The sequence below is a fragment of the Paroedura picta genome, chromosome 1 (assembly GCF_049243985.1).
Source record: "Paroedura picta isolate Pp20150507F chromosome 1, Ppicta_v3.0, whole genome shotgun sequence".
In the NCBI taxonomy this organism is placed as follows: Eukaryota; Metazoa; Chordata; class Lepidosauria; order Squamata; family Gekkonidae; genus Paroedura; species Paroedura picta.
In genome coordinates this window covers 178,365,551-178,388,256 of record NC_135369.1, presented here as the reverse complement: position 1 = coordinate 178,388,256, position 22,706 = coordinate 178,365,551, and the positions used below count along the sequence as shown (strand labels likewise).

The 22,706-nt window shown below is 45.1% G+C and overlaps 1 protein-coding gene across 1 annotated transcript in view; it reads left to right on the top strand.

Annotated features, from left to right (window-relative positions):
• Nucleotides 1–843: 843 nt before the first annotated feature.
• TRPM8 (transient receptor potential cation channel subfamily M member 8) overlaps nt 844–22,706 on the top strand; it is a 72,445-nt gene continuing 50,582 nt past the window's right edge. The window contains exons 1-5 of the mRNA XM_077313480.1: nt 844–871; nt 16,074–16,191; nt 17,331–17,404; nt 19,492–19,648; nt 21,500–21,677. Coding sequence (XP_077169595.1) covers nt 16,102–16,191; nt 17,331–17,404; nt 19,492–19,648; nt 21,500–21,677 — 499 coding nt within the window. The 5' untranslated portion in view covers nt 844–871; nt 16,074–16,101. The remainder of the gene's footprint in view (nt 872–16,073; nt 16,192–17,330; nt 17,405–19,491; nt 19,649–21,499; nt 21,678–22,706) is intronic.

Here is a 22,706-nt window from a genome sequence, read left to right as displayed (position 1 = left end):
CCCCCCCCCCGCGGTGCTGGCTGCATCGGGCACTAATGGCTGCTTTGGACGCCAAAGCACCCAACCAGGGAGGTATGTGTGCTGAAAGGCACAAGAAGTCTCCAAAGAAGCCAATCAGAAAATATCAGGAAGTGACTACTCTAACTATGCTAAATACACATCTCCTGCCCCCTGCAGGATGTTCTTATTTTTCTTTTGAATCATGCACATTACAAATCTTGCATATTCTAGCATGGATACCCAGATGAGGCTGAGACAAGGTAACCATTAGAGGCCTCCGTGTTCTTCCTCCAGGTTTCCATAACACCTTTTAAGAGATATCAGTCTTCCAAGATTACTGGTCGGAGCTAGGGGCTGCTAAGAAAGGCTCTCTCTCTTTAAAGCAGTGGTTCTCAACCTTCCTAATGCCGCGACCCTTTATTCCAGTTCCTCATGTTGTGGCCACCCCCAGCCATAAAATGATGCAAGGGTTCTTTCACAGAAATTAAACCAAAACTGACCAATGGCATGAAGATCATGAAGTAGCACAACAACAAAAATTGAGTCCCATTTCTGTTATGACGGGCTATGAAATCTTTAAGTTCTACTTAAAAACATCAGAGGCTAAAGTGTAGCAAACTTCCCATTTCTGCCGGGTTATCTCATGGGGGAGATTTTCCCGTCCTTATCAACAGCCGTTATAAATATTCTGCTTCTAACATGGCTTGTTGTAGATGCCCTTATATTTTTCACTCCCACCACCTTTCCAAAGACAAAACGACACAAATGAAAGGCGGAGCTTTGCTTGTTGGAAGTCTGACAAAAGCAGCCAGTAGCACACTTTTGGAAAACATCTGCTGAGGAGCTTTGGCAGAGTGTGGTCGTTCAAAAGGTATGGCTTTTTCTTCCTCTTCTGCTTACGCCTAGAGATTTGTGGTTATGATGCTGAATCTATCTTATCAGAGCCCTACTTAATAAGCATTTACAACTTATCGAGCGATATGCTTTTGTTAGGAGCAAAATAGTCTGCCAACGGGCTTCCCTCTATAATGTTTTGTAACTTCTGGGTGCTATCCCTGATTTTTTAAAAATAATAGCAATCATTATTGCCCCGATGTCTTCTGAGATTAAGACTTGGCATTCTTTTTCATTCCAGAGATCAAACGCTTTGTCACACACAAGCAAACTGTTCTTAGTCTAATGCCACAAACAGACTTCCTGCAGGGTGGCAAAATCAGCATCCTTTAAGTTAGACATATGAACGCAGATTTCATGTCTGTAATGCAAAACGTAAATGTCATGCATTGTAATGATTAAACCTGGGAAATCAAAACATCAATTTAGAAAAAAAATGTATCATGCAATTGTCTAAACTAGGAACTAGTAAGACTGGCGTTATAAAAAACGGACTCTTGAGTTCTTGCTAGAAGGTTTGGTGCTGCTAATCTGCCCATTCATAAAACTTTTTTTCCCCTCAATTCTCCATAAAAACATTTATCCTTCTAAATAATTCATTTGTATGATGAACTTGGTTTAATCTTTCAGAGATTTGGATGAATAATAAATAGTGTTTCTACGCAACTCAACTGAACCACTATCCGTAGTTTCTTTATTGGATGTTAAGGCTGTTACATAAACTGGTCAGTCTAGTCAATAGCTACTAGAGGGGAAAAGAAGACAAATCTGTCCTCATGGAGGCTGTTGTTTTTCTCGCTGGCACTTACAGGCAGTTTCAGAGGTGGCTGTGTTGGTCTAGAGGGGCTAGATTCACATCCTGGGTCCTTTCCACACACGTTGGTTAATGCACTTTCATTGCACTTTTAGAAGTAGATTTTCCTGTTCCGCACAGGGAAATCCAGATGTAAAAGAACACTGAAAGCGTATTATCCCATGTGTGCAGAATGGGCCCAGGAATACCTTAAAGACTAGCTAAATTTCCAGGTGTGGACAAATTGTGGCTCTCCATGGACTACAATTCCCATGACCCATGCAGGGAACAGCTTATGGGAATTGTAGTCCATGGACATCTGGAGAGCCACAATTTGGTATAATTACGTTTTAAAGAGAGCACTGACTGTTGAAAGCTTACCCTTAGGAAACTTAGCTGGTCTTTAAGGGACTGCTGGACTCCAATCTTTATCTCATATAGTTACTCTCCATCAGCAGTGCACCTACCTACAGAGGTGTAAGAAAAAGGCTTTGCAGAAAATCCCCTGATCCACTTTATGAATATCCACAAGGAACTGTAGGACATAAAGACACGTTCTGCAAGCAAGATTTGAGAGCCAGCTTGGTGTCGTGGTTAAGAGTGGCAGTTTCTAATCTGGAGAACCAGGTTTGATTCTTCACCCCTCCACATGCAGCCAGCTGGGAGACCTTGGTCCAGTCACAGTTTTCCCAGAGTTCTCTCAGCCCCACCTATCTTACAGGGGGTCCGCTGTTGGGAGAGGAAGGCTGTCAGCTGCTTTGAGACTCCCTTGAGTAGTAAAAAGCCGGGCACAAAATCCCAGTTCTTCTCTTTTTCAATACCAAAGGGCTTCTTTGCCTGTCACTCAGTACAATGCAAGGCTGTCCTGTGTCAGCAATAGCCATGATAGTCTGAGGCAGCAGAACAAGGTTTGAGTCCAGTGGCACCTTTAAGACCAACAAAGGTATCGGGAGAAGTGTGCACATGAAAGCTTATAGAATCATAGAATCCTGGGTCATCTAGGCCAACCCCCTGCACTATGCAGGACACTCACAATCCTATTGCTCATCCACTGTAACCTGCCACCGCCTTGAGCCTTCACAGAATCAGCCTCTCTGTCAGATGGCTCTCCAGCCTCTGTTTAAAAATCTCCAAAGATGGAGAACACACCACCTCCCGAGGAAGCCTGTTCCCCTGAGAAACCGCTCTAACTGTCAGGAACTTCTTCCTGAGGTTTTTATGGAATTTCTTTTGAATTAATTTCATCCCATTGGTTCTGGTCCGTCCCTCCGGGGCAAGAGAGAACAACTCTGCTCCATCCTCTACATGGCAGCCTTTTAAATACTTGAAGATGGTTATCAGATCCCCTCTCAGGCATCTCCTCTTCAGGCTAATACCTTAAATAAACTTCATTGGTCTTAAAGGTGCTACTAGACTCAGACTTGGTTCTGTGCCAGAAGGCTGCCTCTGCTGTCCTCACATGGCAAAGGGTCAGTCACCATTCAAAAGAACCAGTGGACACAAATGGGACATAGCAGAGGTGACATGACAACAAGACTGTGAGAAATGTTTCTGTCTCACAGGATACCTTGTGGCTGACCTGAGAGCCAGTGTGGGGTGATGGTTAAGGGCAGCAGATTCTAATCTGGAGAACCAGGTTTTATTCCCCACTCCTTCTCTTGAAGCCTGCTTGGGTGACCTTGGGTTAGTCTCATTTTCTCTCAGAACTCTCTCAACCCCACTTACCTCATGAGGTGCCTGTTTTGGGGAAGGGGTGGGAAAACAAGGCTGAAAGCATCTTTGGAAAAGTGGGCTATAAAAGACTTCCTTTCTTCATTCTTCAGTAAAGAAACTTGGAAGGGACACTTCAGGGGGAAACTGCAGATTTACATCATAGTTTTGAGAGGACAATAAAATCAGAGTCCAGTGGCACCTTTAAGACCAACAAAGATTTATTCAAGGTGTGAGCTTTTGAATGCAAGCACTCTTCCTCAGACTAAGAACTTCCTGAGGAGGTGCTACAGGACTCTGATTTTATTGTGCTACTTCACAGCTACAGTTTTGAGAGTATTAGCCAAGAGCATAACAGGTTGGGACAATTTCCTCAGTCTCTTTAAGGGCTAATTTGCTTAACAAAAGGAAGAAGGCTGAGTGACTACAGTTGTTGTCCTGTCATATGTACAACAGGTGTTGCTTAACTATAGAAATGCTGTGAACAAAGCATTTTAACCCATCACAAATCACCGGTTTATTTCTTCACCAACCCTGTGTTTACAAAGCTTCCTAAATCTTCACTTCATGCAAGTGCCCAAGTAGACTCAAGAAGACTACAGAAGTGTATGCCACAATAGATATGAAACTCTTTGTGCCGCAAAAGCATTCTTGTATTTTTGTTGCCACAAACTGACACTGGGAAAGACATGGATTTAAATACAAAAATCTAGCACCTATGAATTACAAAGATTTCAGCCTGGATAGCTACTTTTAAATTTTGGGTCAGACTATTTTTTAGAATAGAAACTGGCAGCCTTTTAACTTGTCTAAAAAGTGACCCTCTTAAATTTCGATGGTTCCAGGCTATTGAACAAAAATTAGTCTCCATTGGCATCAATCTGAACTCCCTACTATCTCTGGAAGAAAAATGTATCTTCCGGATTATTAAACAGAGAATATTAGACCATGAGCAGCAGGAACTCATACCTACCCAGCCTCGAATCTGCTCACCAGCATTCTTTGGCATCATTATGCAGAGAAATATTATGCCTACATATTTGCATCTTCTTGATGTCCCACTCCTGAGAAGAGCTTTTCTCCTGGCACGAATGGATGCTTTCCCCTCAAAGGTCTTAGAGGGAAGATTCCACCGTATCCCATACCATGCGAGACTCTGTCCATGTGGTTCTGGCTGCCCTGACTCTCTCACACATTTTGTTAGATTGCCCCTTATATGAGCAGTGTCAGGATAACAGCTTTGTTGCTTTGCTGGGAAACAAGCCTTCTGTAAGTAAATCTATGACCTTGCAATTTCTGCTCTCTGACGAAGACCCAGAGGTAACCATTTTAGTTGCCAGAGTTTTAACTAAGATGCTTTTATAATATGCTGCCTACCTTGTATTTTATCTTTTATAGTTTATTTAATCATTTTAAGATCTGTTTGGTTATGTAACCCCATGGCCTATTTTATTATTTTGTTGAAATTTTAAACCCTATTTTTATATGTCTTATACATATTTTATGCCAATAAAAGATTACTGACCGACAGATTTCAGCTGATGAAAATGTGGAAAGTCAGAGAGAAGTTTTTTCTTAAAGTTCTCAAAAGTGTGCTTTTGCTTCCTTTACTGTGATTCGGTTGGTTGATTTGTTCATTCATTCATTAAGTTCTGTGGACTCATATATCTGCAGAGGGGGCCATGCCTGCAAGATATGTACATAGCTGTGGGTGTGTCAAAGGAAGGTTGACAAAGGGAGAGCCAGCTTGTTGTAGTGTTTAGGAGTGTGGACTTCTAATCTGGTGAACTGGGTTTGATCCCTCACTCTCCTACATGCAGCCAGCTTGGGCACTGATAAAGCTGCTCTGACCAGGCAGTAATATCATGGCTCTCTCAACCACACCTCCCTTGCAGGGTGTCTGTTGTGGGAAGAGGAAAGGTAAGGTAATTGTAAGCCTCTTTGAGCCTCCTTTGGGTAGAGAAAAGTGACATATAAGAACCAACTCTTCTTCCTCTTCAGTAATATCAGGGCTCTCTCATCCTCACCTCCCATACAGGGTGTCTGTTGTGGGGAGAGGAAAGGGAAGGCGAATGTAAGCCGCTTTGAGACTCCTTAGGGTTGACAAAAGTGACATATAAGAATCATCTCTTCTTCTTCTCCTAATTCATACTGCCACTCCCAAAATAGCTCATGGCAGTTCACAAAGGAGTTCCCCCACAATAAAATTCCATAATAATAATAAAATCCCCCAGTTAAAATCATTAAAAACCAAGTTACAACCACCCCCTGGCAGCAACCACTCCTTCCTACCCCTGGCTCATCAGACCTCCTGGAATAAGTAACTCAGGAAGACTATATCAAAGGGAAGCCAAGATCTCCCATATATATGGGGAGCCCAGATCTTGCTTGCTCTGGCCTCAACCAAAAACCTGTCAGAAGAACTCCGTTTTGCAATCCCTGCAAAACTGCAAAAGTTCTGCCAGAGCCTATAGCTCATTCCACCAAGTGGGGGCCAGGACCGAAAAGGCCCTGGCCCTGGCCCTGGCCCTGGTCAAGGTCAGGCAAACCTCTTTTGGGTCAGGAACCTCCAACAGATTCTTCCCCACAGAATGCAGGGGGCATAAGGAGATAGGCGGTCCCGCAGATATGAGGGGCCCACACTGCGGGTGGCCTTAAGAGTTAATACCAGAATCTTGAACTTGATCTGGGCCACAACTGGCAACCAATGAGACATTGCTATGGACTGTGTGAACTGTCCTTTGAAATTAAATAGTCCTTTTAGAATCATAGGGTTGGGAGGGGCCATACAGGCCGTCTAGTTCAGCTCCATGCTCAATGCAGGATCAGCCTAAAGTAGAGATTCCCAAAGTGGGCGGTACAGCCCCTCCCCGGGGGTGGTGCAAGGATTCAGGGAGGCAGTGAAGAATTTGGGGGCAGATGTCTGGAAGCTGTCTCGAGCTGGATGGCTCAAGTATAGTCGTCTGAAACTCTACCCCTCCAAGACAGAGGTCCTGTGGCTGGGAAGGAAGAAGGTGGGACAGGAAGTGTGTCTACCCATTCTCGCCTGGATGCAACTGAATGCTGCAGTCCAGGCCAGAAATTTGGGGGTGACTTTGGATGCCTTTCTGTCCATGGAGGCACAGGTCATGAAGATAGCCTGCCAAATGTTTTACCACATTTGTCAGGCAAGGCTACTATTGCCCTACCTGTCTTCAGAACACCTAACCAAGGTGATCCATGCAACGGTGACCCCCAGGATTGACTTCTGTAACTCGCTTTACGTGGGCCTGCCCTTGTCTCTGACCTGGAAATTGCAACTGGTGCAAAATACAGCTGTTAGGGTTTTCACAGGAACACCTTTGAGGGACCATATCCAGCCAGCGCTGAGACAGCTGTATTAGTTACTGGTTGCAAACCAGATCAGGTTCAAGGTTCTGCTTTTGACCTTCAAGGTCCTTTGTCACCTGGGACCCACATATCTGAAGGACCACCTGTTGCCCTATGTCCCCCGCAGGGCTTTTCGCTGTGCAGGTGCCAACTTACTGGTTGTTCCCGGCCCCTGAGAAGTCTGCTTGGCCTCAACTAGAGCCAGAGCCTTTTCAGTCCTGGCCCCAAATTGGTGGAACGAGCTCCCAGAAGAGCTGACAACCCTGCAGGAACTTTCTTCATTCCGCAGGGCTTGCAAGACAGAGCTCTTTCATCAGATCTACGGTTGAGGTCAGGGTATGGAAGCTCAGATGGCCCCCCCTGGAATATACTGTCACCGGGGGCACCATCGTTGCTCGTGGTTGTTGGCATGTGTAGTTCCCTTGGTGCACTGAGACACAGCAATTATTAGCTATGGGGATGGGAGATAGTTTTGCTGCTGGAATTTAATGAGAATATTTTAATGGGGATATTGTGTGCTTTATGTGGGATTTTTATCATGTAACCCGCCATGAGACGGTCTATTGCTATTGCTATTACAGGGGGAGTGAAGAATTTTGGGGCAGCAGGGGGTCAGCAGTCTGACTCTTCCTACTGCAACTTCATTTTCCTAGCGTGAGACATTCCAAGGTGGCTCGCCATTGCCTGCCTCTGGGCAGTAGTGACCCTGAATATCCTTAGTGGGCTCCCAGGCCCAACCCCAGATCTCCAGGAATTTCTTAACCCAGGGTTGGCAACTCTTCCCCAAAAGTGTCCATCTTTGGGCGGCTGGAAAAGCCTTTTCCTACTTGCTCCTGGCCATGGGATTTTACTTGTTTACTTGTTTACTTGTTTACTTGTTTACTTGTTTACTTGTTTACTTGTTTACTTGTTTACTTGTTTACTTGTTTACTTGTTTACTTGTTTACTTGTTTACTTGTTTACTTGTTTACTTGTTTATAATTTGATGTGTGTGTGTGCATGGATGGATGGATGGATGGATGGATGGATGGATGGATGGATGGATGGATGGATGGATGGATGGATGGATGGATGGATAGATGGATGGATGGATGGATGGATGGATAGATGGATAGATGGATAGATGGATAGATATTGCAAGCTGCCCTGAGGTGCACAAGAGAGAAAGGTGGCTAACAAGGTTTTCAATCACAAATGAAGTGGTGTGAGTTTAGAAAGTAGGGAGGGGCAGCATGACTATGTGCTCCTTGGGAGCTCAACATTCACTGCACACTTTTGACATGGGCACGAAACTAGCAGAACTGGCTTCTCCTGAACTCAGTCCTTCAGGGAAGATGATATGTTGAACCAGCAGCAGGGAACAAATTCTGAGTTAAGACCAACAAAACTGTATTCATGAAGAGGAAGAAGAAGAGTTGGTTTTCATATCCTGCTTTGCACAGCCTGAAGAAGTCTCAAAGCATTTTACAATCAGCTTCCCTTCCTCTCCCCCCACCAGACACTCTGAGAGGTAGGTGGGACAGAGAGAGCTCTGACAGAACTGCTCTGTGAGAACAGATCTTATGGGACTGTGACTGACTCAAAGTCACCCAGCTGGCTGCATGTGGAGGAGGAGTGGGGAATCAAACCCAACTCTCCAGATTACAGGCTGCCGCTCTTAAGCACCTCACGAAGCTGGCTCTCTAAAATGCTGATTTCTCTGTTGACATGCTTTTATGGTGTCAAGGGAAATGATCATCCAGATTTCCATGGAGATTTTTGGATCTGTGTTTGTTTGTTTTTTAAAGGGGGGAGGCGGAAAATAGAAGGGGCCATGAATTTCTACATATATTTGAGATAGTGGGGAACCTGCCTCCCTGCATCCCATCATCTCTTCTTTGGCCTGCCATTATGTACATTTTGTATACATGCAGTCGCACATGTGCAAATGCATACATGTTCTCCTGTGCAAACAGGGCAAACACAACTTGGTGTAATGGTTAGGAGCCAGCTTGGTGTAGTGATTAGGAGTGCGGTCTTGTAATCAGGCGAGCCAGGTTTGAATCTGCGCTCCCCCACATGCAGCCAGCTGGGTGACCTTGGGCTCTTCACAGCACTGATAAAACTGTTCTGACTGAGCAGTAATATCAGGGCTCTCTCAGCCTCACCTCGCTCACAGGGTGTCTGTTGTGGGGAGAGGAAAGGGAAGGCAAATGTAAGAGCCAGTTTGGTGCAAATGTAAGAGCCAGTTTGGTGTAGTGGTTAGGAGTGTGGACTTCTAATCTGGCATGCCAGGTTCGATTCTGCACTCCCCCACATGCAGCCAGCTGGGTGACCTTGGGCTCGCCATGGCACTGATAAAGCTGTTCTGACCGAGCAGTGATATCAGAGCTCTCTCAGCCTCACTTCCCTCACAGGGTTCCTGTTGTGGGGAGAGGAAAGGGAAGGTGAATGTAAGCCGCTTTGAGACTCCTTCGGGTAGAGAAAAGCGGCATATGAGAACTGAGTCTTCTTCTTCTTCAAACTGTGGGTCTCCAGATGTCCACGGACTACAATTCCCATGAGTCCCTGCCGGCAGGGCCTCATGGGAATTGTAGTCCATGGACATCTGGAGAGCCACAGTTTAGCCACCCCTGGCATATATGGATGTACATGAAAAGTTTTGTCTAGTAAAGCTTTCACGCGCACAGCACCCTTCCTCAGACTGTGTTGTGCACATGAAAGATCCCTCCTTGAAGAAAACATTTTTGGTCTTAAAGGTTCTCCGGGTCATAAACTTTGTTCTGCTGCTTCCGACCAACACGGCTCGGCCGACCGGAATTCAGCACCAGGGAGAGCGGCTTCTCTCCACTCAACCGATGTCTGCTTGCCTGGGCCTTTGTGGGTGCTTTGACAAGTCTGAAGTATGTTTCCTGAGTAGTCTGCAACATGATGAGTTTAGACACCATTTCTCATGGCCTTAATGCGCCCCTGGAACTTATTAAAAGCCTTTAAAACCTTTCTTAAAAAAAAAAAATCCTTTGCTGAGTGGAAAATTTTGAAGAAGAAAAAGAGGCCGCTCGACAACAACACGTCCTTGTGGACGGCTGTTCTTACATGTTCCACTTGTATCGATTAGAACAGCTTTTCTCAGCTTTTTTACCGGCGAGAAACCCCTGAAACATTCTTCAGGGTTCAGGAAACTCCAGAAGTGGTGCGATCGTGCAGAATATTGTCGGGAAGCAGAGCTGGGGATACACCCATCTGGGGCCCCTCTGCTTCCTGCCCCCCCAATGCCCCTCATTGGCAATTTGGGGAGGGGGTGGGTGGGTTGACATGACCATAGATCATCATATCACCCAGTAAATGTTCGACAAAGTTAACAACTATATAAAAATCACTTTACTTCCACCCATTTAAGAAACTCTTCTACAGCCATCAAGAAACCCTGGTTCCCTGGTTGAGAAAAGCCTAGATTAGAAAGAAATACTTAGAATCATAGAGCTGGGAGGGACCTCCTGGGTCATCTAGTCCAACCCCCCGCACTATGCAGGACACTCACATCCCAATCGCTCATCCACTGTAACCTGCCACCCCCTTAAAGCCTTCACAGAATCAGCCTCTCCGTCAGATGGCTATCCAGCCTGTTTAAAAATCTCCAAAGATGGAGAACCCACCACTTCCCAAGGAAGCCTGTTCCACTGAGAAACCGCTCTAACTGTCAGGAACTTATTCCGGATGTTTAGATGGAATTTCTTTTGAATTAATTTCATCCCATTGATTCTGGTCCGTCCCTCTGGGGCAAGCGAGAACAACTCTGCCCCAACCTCCATATGGCACCCTTTTAAATACTTGAAGATCAGATCCCCTCTCAGTCGTCTCCTCTCCAGGCTAAACAGACCAAGCTTGCCTAACCTTCCCAGAAGACAGACTTCTGTCTGTCTCAACACTCTAAGTAAGTGCCAATAAGTCACAGCAGGCTTCTGGCCTTCCCCGCAAGGGGCTTTCCAGGCAAGTGAGGAGTAGAGGTGGTTGGCCCCTGCACTGCCTTTGGTGGTTATTTCCCACCTGAGTGCTGTCCCTGCTTTTCTCCGGAGACCTGAGGGGTTTTTAATGCTGCTGTTACTCGAATTGCTGGGGAATGATAAATACGCTGCCACTGTCTGCTGGAGCAATGGCATGTTTTCCGTGAGTCTCAGCTAGAGGGGGGCTGCCGCAGACGAGGGTCAGGTGGGGCAAGCCGACAGATAGTTACCGTAAGTTAATTTCTCCTAATGGTGTTACTACGGAAGCGCGAGGAGCGATTCTGCCACAATGGCACCCAGTGGTGTCATTTTGAGGAGGCTGGGAAGCGATGCAATAAAGGTGCCAGAGAATGACTCGAGCTGCAGCCTTCAGAGGTGTTGTTTTGGGGCGTGTACAATTAGTCGCACACAGAGAGAGGCAGAGAGAGAGAGAGAGAGAGAGAGAGAGAGAGAGAGAGAGAGATCTGTGGTCTTTTCGGCTAGACAAAGAGAAAAACAAATTTGTTCTTTGATGCATCAGACCATCAAAGTAAAAGAGCCGTTTCTAAACTAGAGACTGGACGGTTGAAGGGAATGAAGTCATTCCACGGATGCGCATTTACTGCACCAAAATGCTGATGTCTCTGATGGCATGCTTCTATGGTGCCAGGGGAAATGGGCACCTGGGGATTTCGTGCAGAGTTTTGTGCCTGTTTCTTTAAAGGGGGGAGGGAAACTGAAGGGGCCATGATAATCTATACCTGTGCGAGGAAGCAGGGAAACTTCTAACCTCTATCCCAGGGGTAGTCAAACTGCGGCCCTCCAGATGTCCATGGACTACAATTCCCAGGAGCCCCTGCCAGCGAATGCTGGCAGGGGCTCCTGGGAATTGTAGTCCATGGACATCTGGAGGGCCGCAGTTTGACTACCCCTGCTCTATCCCATCATCTCTAATTTTGTCTGCCATTATGTCCACATCTGTAGTTTTGCATACATGGAGCTACATACACGTTCTCCTGTGCAAACAGGCAAACACAACTGCATGGAGGGATGTACACAAACATTTTATTTAGGCCCGGCCTCACTGTGTTCATTTTCGGCTTGCATATTCTAAATATAATGTTTGGTTATTGGATTTGAGGGATGCTTTAATTGGGTTTAATAGGGACACATTATCACCAGTAATGTCCCCCCCTCCTTTCTATCTACTTATGCAGTCTCAAAGAGTTAGCAATTTAGTTCTCCTAAGTGGGGGGGGGGGTAGCATTCTCACTTCCTGCTGTAGCCCACTCGGGTTGCTTTCATATATGTTGGGTAATGTTCTTTCAATGCAATTTAGCAATCATTTGCTGCTGGATTTTCAGCTGCCAACAACTGCTAAAGGGCATTGCAAATATAAAATATAAATTCCCCCCAAGAGTGTTAAGAGTGTGCAACCCAAATCTGCTCAGGGTCCCTGGCCCCAAGGAGATAAAACTGGCCTTGACCAGGGCCAGGGCTTTTTCAGCCTTGGCCCTGTACTGGTGGACTGCTCTACCTGAAGAGATCAGGGCCTTCTGGGCCTGCAAGATGGAGCTGTTCCACCAGGACTACGACTGAGAACAGGAAATAACATCACTAAGATGCTGGCCTCTGCCTAAGAACCCATCTGGCACTAAAAACCCCTCCAAACTCTGTCCAACCCTCAGAAAGGTTCAATTCAGGAGGAGGAGGAGAAGGAGGAGGTTTTTAATGGTAAAATGTTTTGGTGTTTGATTTATAGGATTGTTTTTAAGCCTGTTGTCAGTTGCTCTAAGTTGACCAGGGAAGGGCAGAGTATAAATAAAAATGTCTCTTTGTGAGCAAAGAAAACCACAGAATGTCAACTTTAAAAACATGAGATAAAACATAAGGCCAACATGCTTTGGCAGGGAAATCTGTTAGTCCTGCAGAACTCTTTTTGAAGAATTACCGCAAGACCAGCCGAGTCCCCTGACGAAGCCTGTTGGTGAACACATTGGGAATTTTGAGGCTTTCAACTGAGTTCCACATGATATATTTCTAGTAAGGCCTTGGAGGAGGAGCGTGTCTCATGGCTTAAGTGCCACTCAGGGTGGCTGTCCCACCCCAGAGTGCCTCCTCCTCCAACCGGCTTGCCTGTCTGTCCAACGGCCAGCCAATCACCTTCCATCCCCCACCCCTGACCACCCCTCCTCCTTCCAATCCCTCTGAGGCTTGGAGGCTACAGATCCCTACCATATGAGAGCTATTTGAAAGGTTGTCACTTGGAGGAGGGCAGGATGCTGTTTCTGTTGGCTGCAGAGGAGAGGATACGCAGTAATGGGTTTAAACTACAAGTACAACGATATAGGCTAGATATCAGGAAAAAAAATTTCACAGTCAGAGTAGTTCAGCAGTGGAATAGGCTGCCTAAGGAGGTGGTGAAGACTGGCAGTCTTCAAGCAAAGGTCGGATACACACTTTTCTTGGATGCTTTAGGATGCTTTGGTCTAATCCTGCTTTGAGCATGGGGTTGGACTAGATGGCCAGCATGGACCCTTCCAACTCTATGGTTCTATGATTCTATACCCTTGCAGGTGAGTTCCCTAATAGCTGCCTGCAGCCTTTCCAGGTCCTGAGGGGAGGGGGAGACCATCCACAGAGTTCTTCCACCCCCACCCCCCATCTAGCGCCCATTGAATTCCTGAAAGTTACGTGCTTGGCTCTTAGTGTATATATATATATATATATATATATATATATATATATATATATATATATATATATATATATATATATATATATATATATATACATACATACATACATACATACATACATACATACATACATACATACATACATACATACATATATATATATATATATATATATAATCATATAATCATACATAATCATATTTTGCCCCAATATTTTCAGCTTTAAAAATGCTTTGAATTTTATTTTAATTTTTAAAAATAAAAATACAGCTTATAATAAAAATTGCCTTGTGATATTGTTTATTATGTTCTCTGTTTACACCCACAATTTTTATCACTTAATAACAATCATTTAAATTCTGTTAAGATATTAGTGCAACACATTCTACCTTCCCTTGTACAAGCTATCTAGTGACAATTTTTAAAATTATAATATAGACTTCCTTTAAATCATATTCATATTTCCAAGAAAATATTTGACTACCACTTTTAACAACATCAAAAATGTTATAATTACTATTAGGTATTGTTAGATAATTTGCAATATATGGCTGTGAAAGTTGGACCATAAGGAAGACCGAGCATCAAAGAATTGAAGCTATTGAACTCTGGTGCTGGAGAAGACTCTTGCGAGGCCCTTGGACTGCAAGGCGAACAAACCGGTCAGTCCTAGAGGAGATCAGCCCTGACGGCTCCTTAGAAGGCCAGATCCTGAAGATGAAACTCAAATACTTTGGCCACCTCATGAGAAGGAAGGACTCCCTGGAGAAGAGCCTAATGCTGGGAGCGATTGAGGGCAAAAGAAGAAGGGGACGACAGAGAATGAGGTGGCTAGATGGAGTGACTGAAGCAGTAGGTGCAAACCTAAATGGACTCCGGGGAATGGTAGAGGACAGGAAGGCCTGGAGGATCATTGTCCATGGGGTCGCGATGGGTCAGACACGACTTCGCACCTAACAACAACAACAACAACAATTGTTAGATAATACATATATGTGGCATATGAAAAAATACATGTTATGAAAAGCTTGTTTTAATGAAATAACACAGTTGACCATAAGCTTCTATCTCACTGCCTTGTTGATGCCAGAATACAGGGACAGCCCTTCAGTGGCTGATCTTCTTCCTCTGGGGTCATGGACAGAAGGCAGCAATAGGAGAGAGACCATCAAGCCACCGACAACTCACTTGTGGAGTCCTACATGGAGCAGTCCTCTCTCCTATCCTATTCAACATCTTCATGTGCCCTCTTGCCCAACTGCTACAGAAGTTCGGATTAGGATGTCATCAATATGCAGATGACACCCAGCTCTTCCTCCTGATGGATGACAGCCCTGACTCTTCCCTAAAACCATTAGCCAGCTGCCTGGAAGCAGTGATGAAATGGCTCCAAGCTCAATCCTTCAAAGCGGGGGGTCCTATGGCAGTGCAGCTATCAGTGGGTCACTCCGCCAGGAACCTGGACATGATCCTGGATGCTTCCCTCTCAATGGAAGGTCATGTCACAAGAGTAGTGTGGCTGGCATTCTACCGCCTTCGCCAAGCCAAACTACTAGTGCACTACTTGGCCCCAGAACACCTAGATACAGTAATCCAGGGGTAGTCAAACTGCGGCCCTCCAGATGTCCATGGACTACAATTCCCAGGAGCCCCTGCCTGCATTTGCTCAGCAAATGCTGGCAGGGGCTCCTGGGAATTGTAGTCCATGGACATCTGGAGGGCCGCAGTTTGACTACCCCTGCAGTAATCCATGCAACGGTCACCTGTAGACTGGACTTCTGCAACTCGCTCTGCTCAGGCCTGCCCTTAACCTTGATTCAGAAACTACAGCTGGTCCAGAATGCAGTGGCTAGGGTCCTTACAGCAACGCCATGGAAGTCCCACATTTGGCCCATTCTTCAACAACTGTGCTGGCTTGCAGTCAAATTCTGGATCAGACTTAAGCTTTGGTAATCACCTTCAAGGCCATACGCAGTCAGGGCCCCATGTACCTGAAGGATCGCCTTTCTGCCTACGCCCCTCAAAGAGCTTTGCGCTCTGCCAGCTCCAAGTGGCTAGTGATCCCTGGCCCAAAAGAAGCACGCATGACATCAACCAGGGCCAGAGCCTTCTCTGTCCTGGCCCCTACCTGGTGGAATGAGCTCCTGGAGGAGATCAGGGCCCAAGCGGAACTAAAACAGTTCTACAGGTGCTGCAAAAGGGAGCTCTTCCACCAGGCATTTGGTTGAGGTCGACCGGAACCAGCAACCCCCACTGGGCCCCTGAACCTCTCTCCCAGGAATCAATATACCTGAACTGAACCATGGACCTGTTTAATTGTTATCCTGTTAAATTGTTATTTTCCGTTGTTGTTGTTGTTGTTAATACCACTGCTGTATTTCTATTTGACAAAAAATATGAGTTTGGTGTATTGTTATTTTACGTTCCATGTGAACTGTCCTGAGCTTGAGGGGAGGGTGGTTAGACAGATAGATAGATGGATGGATGGATGGATGGATGGATGGATGGATAGATGGATAGATGGATAGATGGATAGATGGATAGATGGATAGATGGATAGATGGATAGATGGATAGATGGATAGATGGATAGATGGATAGATAGACCTTTTCTTATCAAACTTTTTTTTTTTGTCTCCCTGGGCAGGCAGGCGACTTCTAATTTCACATGCACCATGAGAAGCCGAAGAAATGGTACCCTGGAAAGTTCAAAAAGTCTGTACTCCAGTATCTCTCGCAGCACAGATCTGTCATACAATGAGAGCGTAAGTGAGCTGTGAAATCGATTCTTTGCAAAGTAATGTATTTGTTGCCGGCCATGTCGAGCCTTTTGGGGATAGGCTGCCTACAAACATTTAAAAATAAAATAATAGATATTGGTAAAAATCTCTCCAGGCTCCTAAAAATGATGGTCAATGAAACTGTGATGTATGCAAAAGTGGACATAAAGTTGATTCTATGAGAATCAGCTCGATGTAGGGGTTAAAGGGCAGTGGGCTCTAATCTGGAGAATTGGGTTTGCCTTCCTGCTCTTCCACGGGCAGCTAGCTGTGTGACCCTGGGTCAATCACAGTTCTATCAGAGCTGTTCTCACAGGGTCGTTCTCTCAGAGCTCGCTCAGTCCCATCTACCACACAGGGCACTTGTGGTGGTGAGTGGAAGGGAATGGTGCTTGTAAGCTGCTTTGTGACTTCTTCAGGTAGTGAAAAGCAGGATGTAAGAAACAGGTGTACTTTTCTTCTCTCTGTTTTGGTGCTGCTTAATTTATAAGCTTCAGGACACTATATTTATTTTTGGGGTATTTTTGCCCTACTCCCCTCTTCCAAAAAACAAAACCTGACTTACAAAATCATCCCCCTGCATCTTATCCTCACAATAACCCTGCGAGGTAGTTAGGCTGAGAGGGTGATTGTCCCAGGGTTACCCAGTGACTTGTATCACTGAGTGGAAATTTGAATCTAGATCTGCCAGATTCTAGACCAGGGGTAGTCAAACTGCGGCCCTCCAGATGTCCATGGACTACAATTCCCAGGAGCTCCTGCCAGCATTCGCTGGCAGGGGCTCCTGGGAATTGTAGTCCATGGACATCTGGAGGGCCGCAGTTTGACTACCCCTGTTCTAGACCAACACTCTTAACTAATACACCACCAAGGTTCTCATACTGTGAATGAATGCTTGAATGTTTAAGAGTGGGCAGCAACACTACACTAAATTCTCCAGGGTTCTTGCGATAATACTATGCTGTTTGTGCTCTGGAAAATGAAACTGGGTCTACCTTTGCAAGTCGTGTCTTGGAAATCATGCGTGCGTTTTCAAAAGAAATGACTGCTTAATGAACATGTAATATGTTTGTTTGATTCTTTTGGAGAACTTCATCCCAATCTTTCAACCCTTGCTCCTGAAGGATTTGGTGCATTTCATTCAAGACAACTTTAAGAAGCGAGAATGTGTCTTTTTTACCAAAGATGCCAAATCGAAGTAAGCAAAGTACTTACGATAATACTGTGCTGTTTGTGCAAATATTAAGCAAATATTGACTGTCAATTTCTGCTATTATCAGCTGCAGGACTGTGAGAAGCCTAGGACTGTTTCCATGTGAGGTTAAATAGCTTGTTTGGGCATCATCATTCGGGGGGGGGACAGAACCCTGGGCTAAGATAGTAAGACACCACCCCAAACGGCCCTACATTGGCAGTCCGGGGTAGATATTTGCCACCATGTAGTACAGCGGGACACTGGAATTACAGTGAGCTAATGAGGTCTCCAGCATTAGCCTATTTCAAGATATGACAGAGCAGAGATCTTTATAGACTCCTATAAGGATTTACCCCACTACATATTTGACTGCTTACTTTATGCTCAACCCAGGGCCAAATTCCTCAGTGAGATCTTACGGGGCTCTAGCCTCCCCTCTGTTGCTGAAAAGACAATCTATCTTTTATCTGACCAGGTTGATAAAGTAACATATAAAACTGCTGTATTTGCTTTGGCTGCAAGGAAAATAAGGGCCAACGTTACAACTGCTAAGGCAGGCGCTTAATACTCCTGCATTCTGTTAGTCAAGTATGCTGGTTCAGTTCTTTGGTCTTAAAATTTTATATTTTGATACAGTGCCTTTTATTCTATTCTACTCTTTATAAATTTGTATTTCATATTTTGTAAAGGCCTATGGCTATATACAAATAAATGTATCTGTCTATCATAGACTCTTACAATTCTTGAGTAAATGTAACTGAAGCATAGAATTACACTGTTCATGTGGAATAAGCTATAGGTGTCTGGAAAGATGGGCACATTTGTCAAAAATACTTTATCGTTTATTTATTTATTTAATTATATTTTTATACCACCTTTCTATCCTACATGATGAGGAGAATTGGACTGGATGATCTTCAGACCTCTTCCAACTTTTTAAATTCTATGATTCTATGATACTCCATCTCTCTCTCTCTCTCTCTCTCTCTCTCTCTCTCTCTATCCATCCATCCATCCATCCATCCATCCCAAACCCATTGCGGGAAATAGTCTACGAAGCCACATGCTACAGCTCCATAGAAACATGAATAATAATTTTTTACAAAAAAGAGAATCTCTGCTAATCACTATCCAGATACCATTTTAGATTTTCCTAGGTGAAGCCAGGTGCTCTTAACAAATTCTGGGCTGGCCATAACTTTGCATGCATTTCAAGACACAGGCTCATACAGAGTACATTGCAGTAGCCTCGATGGAGTTCATGGCAGTTGCCAAGCAAAAGATATTTTGGGATATATCACAAGGCAATCTCCAGTCCGGCCAGTCTGTTAAGTCATGATTATATGTTAAATGGTTAACGGTGTAAATGTTCAGTCATGTTGATGCAGTCTACTGAGTTTAAATTTTGAAGCGTATTGCAACTCATATTATACTGGAGCGTGTCCACTGACCTATGCTGTGAACTGCCCTGAGTTGCAAGGGAGGGTGGTATAAAAAATGTAATAAATGAAATAAAAATGTGCCTTTTCCACCTAGCAGAGTAGGCAAACAGCTTTCCTAGTGATTGCCTTGACTCTGAACACTCATTGCATCTGTTCCTTGAGCTGTTTAGTTGAAGTCCTACATGGTTTCCAACTCTTTGTTCTATCTCACCACTTGGTTAAATAATTAAACTCCTAGTAAATAATTCCTTCTGCTGGTCTTGTGCTTATAAAAAATTGCCTAATATCCATAGCTTGCAAAGACTGGAATAAAGACCTGGGCATTTTGGAAGGGGTTGACACTTGCCTTAAGGCAGTTAAGATTGGGAAACTGCTCAGATGATGGGATCTTGAAAAACAAACAAACAGGTAGAATGATAGATGCAGCGGGTAGCTGTGTTGGTCTTCAAGCGCCTTGGTAGCGCCTTCAAGACCAACAACATTTTATTCAAAGCATGAGCTTTCATGGACATTGTATCTGAGGAAGGGTGTGTGCACAAGGACACTCATGCCTAGAATAAAAGTTTGTCGTTTTTAAAGGTGCTTCTGAACTCAAAAGTAGAATGATGTGATGGTTAACTGTGACGTCTCCTTTCGCCATCCTGCTAGCGACAACCTGTGTAAATGTGGCTACTCAAAATCTCAGCATATAGAAGGCACTCAGATTAACAACCAAGAGAAGTGGAATCACAAGAAAAACACCAAAGAACTCCCAACGGATGCCTTTGGAGACATTGAATTTGAGAACCTGGGCAAGAGAGGAAAGGTGAGTTTAAGAACCTCTTGTAACACGGAGGTCTGAGATCATTACACAAAAGGAATATAGGATTCGAAGTGGCATACTGGATGTTTAAATGTGTTGCTGCAACAGACAGGCAGTCAATTTCTAAATCCTCCCCATGGTGCAAAATCATTAAAAGAGACCATGTTAGAACCTCTGACCTGGTAAATATCTCCTCTCATAATCTCATAACAGCCTTTATATCAATTTAGTTTCAAATCACACCAATAGCTTTGCTAGCTGGATGCTACTCCCAAATGCCACTGGCTTCACATCTATGGATTTTCAGCTGCAGAGGACTTGCCACATTATAAGTTACCTTGTCCTCTATATAGAGCCCAGAACCATATTTCTTCCAACGTTTTGAGTGAGTGTGATGGAACAGACCTGCTTTTGCTTTGAAAGCCCTCTTTTGCCTTGTCCGCACCCTCTTGTAGCTGGTTGCCAACTCCAGGGGAACTGCAAAAGGGTCTCTTTGGGTAATCATCACCACCAACTGTTTGATGCACAGGTCTACCTGCTAGGAGGACCAGGACTTCCAGCTGCCACTTCAGCCCAACATGTGAGCACCCTGGGGAAAATTTAGTGCAGGGTACACCTCCCCACAATGAGCCTCTTGTAACGCAGAGTGTTAAAGCAGCTGACATGCTGTCTGAAAGCTCTGCCCATGAGGCGGGGAGTTCAATCCCAGCAGCCGGCTCAAGGTCGACTCAGCCTTCCATCCTTCCGAGGTCGGTAAAATGAGTACCCAGCTTGCTGGGGGGTAAACGGTAATGACTGGGGAAGGCACTGGCAAACCACCCCGTATTGAGTCTGCCATGAAAACGCTGGAGGGCGTCACCCCAAGGGTCAGACATGACTCGGTGCTTGCACAGGGGATACCTTTACCTTTAAGCAAGTGATTAACATCACCCTTCCCTCTCTCTAAAGTTCAGAGAGAGAAAGAAAAAATACCCTGCTTCCTTTTGAAATTGCCTACAAAGAGAGCCTAAATCAGGACTCCTGGGAATTGTGGTCCATGGACATCTGGAGGGCCGCAGTTTGACTACCCCTGGCCTAAATGCTTCTTGTGACTCTGAGAAACAGTTCTTTCTCCTCTCAAATGTTGATTCCTCTGTGTCTGCTTTAGCAGCCCAGAAAATACAGGCCAGAGCTGCATCAAATGAGAACAGTGCTTTTATTTGATTTTTATTCTCTGGTTAGATTGTTTTAATGTTTCAGGGTTTTCCTGGGGTTGCCTTCTGGGGGGGGGGGGTGAGTAACATGGATCATATAAATCCAGTCTTCTCAAACCTTGGAGGGCATGTAAAGAAGAGTCAGATGGAGATCCCCTGTGGGTGTCTCTACATACCTGGGGGCCCTTCTATCAGGTCATGAACCTCACATACTTCAGCATGAGCACTTCTTTTATCTATTCAGCATCTCGTCTAAATTAGCCTTTGAACTAAAAATGGCTGAATACAGTGGGATGCATGAGTATGAAGGCCTTGGCAAAGAAGAAGAAGAAGAAGAGTTGGTTCTTATATGCCGCTTTTCCCTACCCGAAGGAGTCTCAAAGCGGCTTACAGTCGCCTTCCCATTCCTCTCCCCAAAACAGACTGTGAGGTGGGTGAGGCTGAGAGAGCCCTGATATCACTGCTCGGTCAGAACAGTTTTATCAGTGCCATGGCGAGCCCAAGGTCACCCAGCTGGCTGCATGTGGGGGAGCGCAGAATCGAACCCGGCATGCCAGATTAGAAGTCCGCACTCCTAACCACGACATCAAACTGGCTCTCAAAATGAGACTAAGTGGCACGTTTTGCCTCTTGTAAAATATATATTTCTCTCTTTCTCAAGTACATCCGCCTGTCGTGTGATACAGACTCTGAAACTCTCTATGACCTCATGACCCAGCAGTGGCACCTGAAAACGCCCAACCTCATAATCTCTGTCACAGGGGGAGCCAAAAACTTTGCTTTAAAGCCACGAATGCGCAAGATTGTCAGCCGGCTGATCTACATTGCCCAGTCGAAAGGTAAACCATCATCTTTGCTTTGGCGCAGGCAAAATCATAACGTGGGGAGAGGAGGAAAGAAAACCTTGCGCGCACTTTGCACACATAACCATGGGGATCGCTTTGCAATTGAAAAGTAAGGACAAAACTAAACATTATATTTTTAATGAGTTGGTGTGAGCTCCCTTGTGACAATGCCCATTTCTGTGTAGTCAGACAGCATTTTCAGGAAAACTAATTGCCCAAGAGCAATGGGGTGGGGGGTGGGGAACCCCAGTTTAAGGATTTTCACAGCCCTTAGCACCAGAGCCAGCTTAAGGATTACAGGGCCTAAGCAGAGTACAGGTGCTGCTGCTATTTGTGCTGTAGCATGGAGCACCCTTATCAGGGACAGCTGAAACTTGGGAAGCAATTAACAGCTTCTTTTTTTCATCCTTGCAGTCCACAAGCTACCTAAGTATGAAGACCCTCTAGCAATCACAGTGTGGAGGCTCCCTAACCACAGGGCCTGTAGCACATGCTAGTGGAATAGACTGCTTCAGGGAGGGCATTATTTTAACATCTGAGGGGCTACTTTGGCACCAAATATTGTGTAACCAGATGCAATTCTTATAATATCACTGAAAAAGAATACATTAGATCAGTGGTCCCCAACCTTTTTATCACCGGGGACCACTCAACGCCTTTTACTGAGGCCCGGTGGGGGGGGTAGTTTACTCCTCTACTCTCAACCACTGCCCTAACACTCTCGGATCGCTATGGTAATGTTTAAACATCCCCTCAAAATAAGATACAGACACGCCACAACAATGAACATAAGGAACATTTTATTTTCATGGAAATTTTAACTCATGACAATGACCAATCAATGGGAACCCTGAGCTTGTTTCTCTGCAATGAGATAGTCCCATCTGGGAGTGATGGGAGACAAGGACACCCGAAGTGTGTTGTAAAGGGCCGGGGGGGGGGGGATGAAGTAAAGGGCCGGGGGGGGGGAGAAGGCGTCCTTCACGGCCCACCTCCAATTAGTCAAAGGACCACATGTGGTCA